General features: G+C 59.7%; 1 protein-coding gene across 1 annotated transcript; it reads left to right on the top strand.

Annotated features, from left to right (window-relative positions):
• The first annotated feature begins 3,841 nt into the window (after positions 1 to 3,841).
• On the top strand, positions 3,842 to 7,878 carry FABP3 (fatty acid binding protein 3). Its single transcript, XM_069875295.1, has 4 exons — positions 3,842 to 4,026; positions 4,474 to 4,646; positions 7,369 to 7,470; positions 7,572 to 7,878. The coding sequence occupies exons 1-4, from the start codon at positions 3,954 to 3,956 to the stop codon at positions 7,623 to 7,625; spliced, it is 402 nt and encodes a 133-aa protein (XP_069731396.1). The 5' UTR covers positions 3,842 to 3,953; the 3' UTR covers positions 7,626 to 7,878.
• Positions 7,879 to 8,630: the final 752 nt, after the last annotated feature.

The following is an 8,630-nucleotide window of genomic DNA, read 5'->3' as shown; positions in this document are numbered from 1 at the left end:
TTTCCCAAGCTGAGGTTTGCTGGCTGGAGGCTGGAGCCACGCAGAGTGGTTGCACATTGTGCTGAACCCTCCACCACCACAGATGGTCGCCCGTAGCTGTCGCTGTGGGACCAGCAAACAAATCCCAAAGCCCAAGTCCACACTGGACAACTCCGAGGTGGTGACCTGACCTGGGAGAGCTTTGTGGGGCCACACTCAGTGCCACCATGTCCATCAGCACCCATGGCCAGAACCTCAGGGTGCCCCTGGACAAGGACACTAAGCAAGGACACCGGCTGCGCATCCCTTGGTGTGGAGGCCATCTCCAGACAGGACATCATGTGTGCATGAGGATCTGTGCGCATATACGTGTGTGGGGAAGGTGCTTCTGAATGTAGAGCACCCCCGGCGTGGGCACCTTTGTCCATCCACACGCGTGGCACGGGTGCCTGTGCACCTGGGGGACAGCATGAACGTGTGGTCTTGCAGGTGGGTGTCCACGTGCACGTATGTTCACGCCTGTTCATGTTCATGGGTGTCTCTGCGCATGGGGTGGGCATCCATGTGCATGCTGGGCACTGTGAGCGTGGGTGTCCACACGTACGGGACCTTCTGGAGGGGGGTGTCCACGCAGTTGGTGGGCATCCACGTGCACATGCGGCCACGGGCGGATGAGTTCGTGTGGTGCGGTGTCCATCTGCACGTGTGCTCGTGTGCATGGGTGTCTCTGTGCACGTTGAGTCTCTGCCAGCACAGGTGGCCGTGGGCTTGGGTGCTCCCGCACGAGTGTCCATGTGCATCCGTCTTCACCCACATTCATGTGTGTGGGTGTGAGTGCTCCTGTGGGTGAGCCCCCACATCTGTGCTCGGGTCTCTGTGAGCAAGGGTGTCCATGCACGTAGGTGAGTTACAAGTGGTGTTCCCAGGGCTCAGTGCTGGGTCCAGCCCTGCTCAATGTCTTTATCAATGACCTGGATGAAGGCATCGAGGGCACCCTTAGCAAGTTTGCATATGACACTAAGCTGGGTGGAAGTGTTGATCTGCTGGAGGGTCGGGAGGCTCCAAAGGGATCTGAACAGGCTGGATCCATGGACTGAGACCAATGGGATAAGGTTTAACAAGGCCAAATTCTGGGTCCTGCACTTGGGGCACAACAACCCTGAGCAGCTCCAGACTAGGAGAAGTCTGGCTGGAAACTGACTGGAGGAGAGGGACCTGGAGGTGTTGGTTGACAGCGACTGAACATGAGCCAGCAGTGGCCCAGGTGGCCAAGAAGGCCAATGGCATCTTGGCTTGGATCAGAAACGGCGTGACCAGCAGGGCCAGGGAGGCTCTTCTCCCTCTGAACTCGGCACTGGTGAGACTGCTCCTCGAATCCTGTGTTCAGTTCTGGGCCCCTCACCACAAGAAGGATGTTGAGGCTCTGGAGCGAGTCCAGAGAAGAGCAACGAAGCTGGGGAAGGGGCTGGAGAACAAGAGGAGCAGCTGAGAGAGCTGGGGGTGTTTAGCCTGGAGAAGTGGAAGCTGAGGGGAGACCTTCTTGCTCTCTCCAACCACCTGAAAGGAGGTTGTGGAGAGGAGGGAGCTGGGCTCTTCTCCCAAGTGACAGGGGACAGGACGAGAGGGAATGGCCTCAAGCTCCACCAGGGGAAGTTTAGGCTGAACATTAGGGAAAAATTTTTCATGGAAAGGGTCATTGGGCACTGGAACAGGCTGCCCAGGGAGGGGGTTGAGTCACCTTCCCTGGAGGGGTTTAAGGGACGGGTGGACGAGGTGCTGAGGGACATGGTTTAGTGATTGATGGGAATGGTTGGACTCGATGATCTGGTGGGTCTTTTCCAACCTGGTGATTCTATGGTTCTATGAGTGTCCCTGGGCACGTGTGTCCACGTTTGCTGATGGGAACCCACGTGTGTGGTGGGTCTCCATGAGCGTGAAGGTCCACATCCACAGGTGTTCACATGCACGGTTGCTTCTTTGTGCGCATCTATGTGCACGGCTGCTCCCGCGGTCGGTGCCCACATGAATGAGTGTTCGTGTGCATGGGTGTCTGCGAACATAAGAACTTGTCTTCGTGGACACCCGTGTGCCTGCTGGCTTTCTGTCAGCAAAATGGTCCGTGTCAGAGGGTCATCCTGTTGATGGGTGCCTGTGTGTGTGGAGGGATGTGTGCACGCGTGTCCGTGTGCACATGCGCTCAAGTGTGTGGGCAATCATGTGTGTGTTGAGTCTCTGTCCACGTGGGTGGCGTGTGCAAGGCTGCTCCTGCACGCGGGGATCCGTGTGTGGTGGTGTCTGTGTGTACGGGTGCTCCTCTAGGTGAGTGTCCATGTGTGGGGAGGGTCTGGGGAGAAGGATGTTTCTACAAGGAGGGTTGTTGTGAGTGCAGGTCCGTGTGTACGGGTGCTCCAGTGGGTGGGAGATCACCTAGGGGGTGTCCACGTGCACGGATGCCCATGTGCACAAGCAGCTCCACGTGTGAACCTCCACATCTCACGGTCCCACATCTCAAGGGGAGGCTGGGGGAACCTGTGGTGATCGGAGCCATCTGTAGGTGGGACACCAACACCACCGTGGGGGGGGGGGGATGGCCCCTTCCCTCTTCTTCACCTCCATGGGCGTGCTGGTGAGTGGGGACTTGTCCATGGAATCAGTCACCCCCTTTCCCAGGCAGCCGTGCGCACTGGGGTGTCCCAGGTGGGGCACAGGGATGTTCCACCCCACCGGGTCTGCTGCGTGTGCCCCCCAGGCTGGGGTGAGGGGGTCCTGTGAGGGGGTCCTGTGAGGGGGCAGTGCCGGAGGGTGGAGGCTGATCACGAGCTCCGAGCTATTTTTGGGCACCTATGGTGCGAGCTTGGGGCCAGGGAGAGGGAGAAATTGTCCCAATGTCTCTGGTCACTTTGACCCTGATGTCCCCAGGGTGGGGACATGTGTTGTGGTCACGGGGCTGGGGATGGCGACCTCCCCAGTTGGGACCCTCTGCTGCCCAGGGGTGGGGTGGGAAGGGGCATGTCCCCATGGGTGGGGCAGGGGACGCCAAAGCCCACGGCCACGGGTGACCCCAAAATTCTGGTACAGGACTGGAGGGATGCGCTGGCCCCGATCCCGCTGCCACCAGAGCCTGGAGGAAAATCGGGGGGGGCATGCTGTGGGTCACACAGCCCCACAGCTGTCCTTGACATCCCCCTCCACAGCATCACTGGGACCACAGACACGCACATGGGGCAGGGACAGGGTCACACGTGTCCCCACACTCCCCTGGATCCCTGACCCCGCACTCTGGAGCTCAGTGCTCCCCTTACCTCAGTTTCCCCAGCTCAACCTCCATGTTCCCAGGGAAGGACGCTGCCGTTGCTGTTGTTTCCATCTCCTGACTGTGCCCCAACCTCTACTCCCTGGGGTTGCCTCAGGGTGGGCAGATGCCATCCCCAGCTCTGCCTCAGTTTCCCCAGCTCAACCTCGACGTCCCTAGGGAAGGACATTGCCTTTACAAGGATGCCCTCATTGCTGGTGTCCCCATCTCCTGCCTGCACCCCACCACCTGCAGCTCCGCACCCCGGCTCCTTGGGGCTGCCACGGGGTAGCCACACACTTGCCATCCCCAGCCCCTGCCTCAGTTTCCCCACATCTCTTTGGCCACCGCACCGCAGAGCCCGTACGCAACTCATGACCCCAGTGACCTCTCTCCTCTCCCCATCGCTGACCCGACCCGACCCTTGGTGGCCCAAGGGCTCCAGGCAGAGCTCGGTGGCTGCTGGCGGCTGACGAGTGGCCAGGCCGAGGTGGCCGCTGGCAGCGCTGCCGAGGAGTATTTCTGGAGCGCGGTTGTGCTCTTTCCAATCATGTGATGAGGACATTATTTAAGGCGGCTGCGAGGCCGGCAGGCAGCTGCGAGCTGGGCGGCGCGGTGCCACGCTCACAGCCGGCCGGACCCCGCACACGCGTGTCCCCAGCGTCCCCACGCCTCCCGCACCATGGTTGACGCCTTTGTGGGCACCTGGAAGCTGGTGGATTCGGCCAATTTCGATGAGTACATGAAGGCGTTGGGTGAGTGAGGGGGGTGAGGACATCACTCCCCATCAGGGCGGCTCGGGGGGGGGGCTCCGGGGTTCATGCGTGGGGAAGGGGGTCTCGTCCTTCTGCGTCCCCCCCTTGGGGACAGCTGGGAGCCACCCGGGACCCCTCCAGCATTCACCCCTAGCCCCAGGCAGGGTGGATCCCCCACCCAAGAACCATCGGGGACCGATGTCCCCCCACCCTGCTCAGCCCCGGACACGGTGGGTGCTGCTGCAGGATCTGTCCCCGAATGATGGCAGCATCCCCAAGCCTTCTGCTCATGCCATGAAGCCCCCCAGGGCAACTCGGGGCTCCACGGGGAGCAGTTTTGTGGTTCACCTGGCCAACCTCATGGAAAGGAAGAGCCCCCGGGTGGTGTCGGCATGGACTGGAGGCTGAGAGCACGTCCTCAGCCCCCCCAAACCTTGCACCCTGCAGGCGTGGGCTTCGCCACCCGGCAAGTGGCCGGGCTCACCAAACCCACCACCATCATCGAGGTGCAGGGCGACAAGATCTCGGTGAAGACCCAAAGCACCTTCAAGAACACAGAAATCACCTTCAAGCTGGGTGAGGAGTTCGATGAGACCACAGCAGACGACAGGCACGTCAAGGTGAGTCCCCAGCCCTGTCCCCCCGTGTCAGACCCCCCAAAGGGGTCTGTGGGTTCTGCTGGATCCAACCATCAGCTCTTGGCCCTGAAGCTCCACCCTCTTTGCCTTCAGAAGGGTATAATTTCTTTGTCTCCTGGGGCTGGAGCTCATGCCCAGTGTCCCCCAGCCAACTCCCCCTTCTCACCCCGTTTTACACCCGGCTTTCCCCCAGGGAGGATGGAGCTGCCGGGAAGGTTGTGCAAGAACTGGGCTTGCAAACACCAGCTGCCTCCTCCAGGCTTGCTCAAGAGGAGGTGAGGGGACATGGAGGGGTGGCAGCAAGTGTTGCTCCTGCTCCAGGGGTGAGAGGGGCACAGGATCTCTTTGTTGAGCCCCCTCTTTGCTTGCCCTACAGAGCAGGCAGCTCGGCAGGCAGGGATGGATCTGCTGGGCAACCCAGCCCCTCAGGGGCTGACATGTCCTTGGGGATGCCAGCATCTCCCTTGTTGGGCTGTTCCTCTCCATAAAAGAAAGCTAAAAAACACCTCGAAAGGGGTCAGAGCGTCTTTTGTGGCCTCTCCCCCCCTGCAGAGCTGCTTCCCCCAGCAGGTTTGATCCAGCCCCTTTTTTTTTCCTAGTTTCTCAGCTGCTGGTCCAAGCACCATCAAATACGACGTGCATGGAGCGGCCACTTTGGGAAACTTGGGGCTTGTTGGACACAACCCCCCTTCCCAGCCCTGAAGCAAAAGGGTTGGGCACAAAGTGAGCACAGGGTGAACGCGAGCAAGGTGGCAGAGCCGGGCAGACACAGGGCTGGAGTTGTTGGAAACTGTTCCAAGCAGCAGGGCGTGTGACCTGCAGCGAGCTCCTGCTCGCAGCCTGGGAACGTGCCCTTCAGGCGCCCCTCGGATGGTGGCCAGAGGGCACACAAGGGGACAGCGGCAGCCAGGACGGCTGCCTGAGCAGTGGGGCCACACAGGATGGGGCAGGTGGGGGCTGCCAAGCCACGGGGCACCCAGGACGTGTGGCGCTCGGGGCTGCGGGGCACATGATTTGAGCAAGAGAGTCAAGTTATGGGGAGACTCAAGATGTGCAGAGACCCTGGCTGTGGGGCACCCAAGCCATGGGCTTTGGGGTCCCAACCCATGGGGGCACCCAAGCCACGGGCTTCAGGGAACCAACCCACAGGGGCACCCAAGCCATGGGCTTTGGGGTCCCAACCCATGGGGGCACCCAAGCCACGGGCTTCAGGGAACCAACCCACAGGGGCACCCAAGCCATGGGCTTTGGGGTCCCAACCCATGGGGGCACCCAAGCCATGGGCTTTGGGGTCCCAACCCAAGGGACCCCTGTGCTGTGGGGAAAGCCGAGCTGCAGTGGCACTCATGGAGCAGCTCCTGGCTCTCACGGAGCTGGGTTGGGGGCACAGGGTAGCACCTGTCCCACCCCAACCCCACACCCTGCTGCCCCACGGCTGTCACACTAATCGGGCTTTCGGGGCTGAGTCAGCAGTGGCGGCTGTGCAAACAGCGGCCCCGGCATGTTTGCCAGATCAGCACGTCCAAAAACCCTCGCTGGGCACTCCAGTTCAAAGCGCCGCTACCTGCCCTGCCTCTCTGTTCACCTCCAGCCCCACAGGCAGCGAGACACGCTTGGAAAGGGCAGGATCAGGTCCCGGCAGCCCCAGATCAGGATGTGGCCCTGGGCAGGTCTCCCTGTGCTGGTCAGGAAGGGCAGGGTCACCGAGACAGAGCCCACGGCAGGGCCACCAGGGACAGCTGAAGCTGTGATCCATCTGGAGGCCAGAGCAGGATGTGGCCCACACGGAACTGGGCTGATGAAGCCATGTGGGATGGCTGGAGGCATCCCAAAGTGGGGACTCGCAGCCTGTCTCAGAGCCTCACGGGGCTCCAGGGCGAGTAAGATCACAGAATCACAGAATCATTAGGTTGGAAAAGACCCACTGGATCATCGAGTCCAACCATTCCCATCAATCACTAAACCATGTCCCTCAGCACCTCATCCACCCATTTTTTAAATATCTCCAGGGATGGTGACTCAAGCACCTCCCTGGGCAGCCTCTGCCAGGGTCCAATGACCCTTTCCATGAAATATTTTTTCCTAATGTCAAGCCTGAACCTCCCCTAGCAGAGCTTGAGGCCATTCCCCCTTGTCCTGTCCCCTGTCACCAGCATCATCCCCCAAGGGGCATAGGGCGGTGTTACCTCTGGCCGCCCCGAGAAAGCCCAGGGAATCATAGAATCATTAGGTTGGAAAAGACCTTTGAGATCATCAAGCCAAACCATACGCGTCCACTACTGAACCAGAACCCTGAGCACTTCATCTACCCATCTTTTAAACATCTCCATGGATGGAGATTCCAGCACCTCCCTGCACAGCCTCTGCCAGGTCTGAGAACCCTTTCAGTGAAGAAATTTTTCTTGATGTCCAACCTGAACCTGCCCTGGTGCAACTTGAGGCCATTCCCTCTTGTCCTACCACCTGTTACTTGGGGGAAGAGACCAGCACCCACCTCACCACAACCTCCTTTCAGGTAGTTCTAGACAGTGATGAGGTCTCCCGTCAGCTTCCTCTTCTCCAGGCTAAACAGCCCCATGTCCCTCAGCTGCTCCTCATAACCCATGTTCTCCAGCCCCTTCCCCAGCTCTGTTGCTCTTTGGACACGCTCCAGGCCCTCAGCGTCTGCAAGAGGATCACAGCAGATCTTCTTCTCTCCCTGCAGTCCTTGGTCACGCTGGATGGAGGCAAACTCATCCACGTGCAGAAGTGGGAGGGGAAGGAGACATCGCTGGTCCGGGAGCTGAAGGATGGAAAATTAATTCTGGTAAGGAAACAGAACTAAGATTTCAGTCGGGGGTGCTCAGGGCAAGCTGGGGCTGCACCAGCTCAGCATAACTAACCTCTCCACTGCCTTCCTGCCACAAGACTCTCACCATGGGCAACGTCATCTCCACCCGCACCTACGAGAAGGCGACATAGACGCTGTCCCCAGCTTCCTCGCTCATCACTCGGTGCCATGTTCACCCCCTCGTTTCCTCTGTCCTCGCCCCACACCGGGCAGTGCTCACCAGGGTCTCGGAGCCCGCTGTCCCCCCAGGGCCGCCCGCAGCCCCCATCGCCTTGTGGGGCTGCCTGGGGTGTGGGCACTGGGTTTGTGGTTTGGGGATGGGGCTTTTTTTTATTAATAATGGGAAAACCCACATGGAAAAATAATAAAGGCCATGTTGTTACAGCTCTGTGATCAGTTTACTTGGGAAAAGGCGTTTTTGTGACGTGTTCATCTGTAGCGTTGAGCCATGTCGGTCTCAGAGAGGCTGTGGGGAAGAGCATGGGGGGCAAAATCCAGTCTGGAATCCAGCCCCCCCCCACCTGGGTCGGGGCGATCCACGGCTGCAATGCAGGATGGGGGATGACGTGACTGAGAGCTGCCCTGTGGAGAAGGACGTGGGGTGCTTGTTGATGAGAAGCTCGACATGAGCTGCAATGCACGCTAGCAGTCCAGAAGGCCAACCCTGTCCTGGGCTGCATCCAAAGAAGTGGGACCAGCAGGCTGAGGGAGGGAATTCTGCCCCTCTGCTCCGCTCCAGTGAAACCCCACTTGGAGCCCTGTGTCCAGTTCGGGAGTCCTCAACAAAATAAGAAGGACGTGGAACTGATGAAACAGGTCCAGAAGAGGCCACAAAGATGATCAGAGGAAAGGAGCACCTCTGCTATGAGGGCAGGCTGAGAGAGTTGGGGTTGTTCAGCCTGGAGAAGGCTCCAGGGAGACCTTAGAGCAGCTTCCAATACTGAAAGGGGCTCCAGGAAAGCTGGGGAGGGGCTCTTGGTCAGGGAGTGCAGGGATAGGATGATGGGGAATGGTTTTCACCTGAAAGGGGAGATGAAGATGAGATCTTAGGAAGAAATGTTTTGCTGTGAGTGTGGGGAGGCCCTGGCCCAGGTTGCCCAGAGCAGTGGTGGCTGCCCCATCCCTGGAGGGGTTCA

The sequence above is a fragment of the Phaenicophaeus curvirostris genome, chromosome 23 (genome assembly GCF_032191515.1).
Source record: "Phaenicophaeus curvirostris isolate KB17595 chromosome 23, BPBGC_Pcur_1.0, whole genome shotgun sequence".
Taxonomy (NCBI): domain Eukaryota; kingdom Metazoa; phylum Chordata; class Aves; order Cuculiformes; family Cuculidae; genus Phaenicophaeus; species Phaenicophaeus curvirostris.
The sequence above is the reverse complement of the archived record's forward strand: the minus strand, read 5'-3'. Positions and strand labels throughout refer to the sequence as shown.

Bases quoted from the DNA above. Each gene is read 5' to 3' on its own strand.
- FABP3 (XM_069875295.1), top strand. From the start codon at position 3,954: ATGGTTGACGCCTTTGTGGGCACCTGGAAGCTGGTGGATTCGGCCAAT. The intron at 4,027-4,473 runs GTGAGTGAGGGG...TGCACCCTGCAG, and splicing joins TGAGTACATGAAGGCGTTGG to GCGTGGGCTTCGCCACCCGG. The intron at 7,471-7,571 runs GTAAGGAAACAG...TCCTGCCACAAG, and splicing joins AGGATGGAAAATTAATTCTG to ACTCTCACCATGGGCAACGT.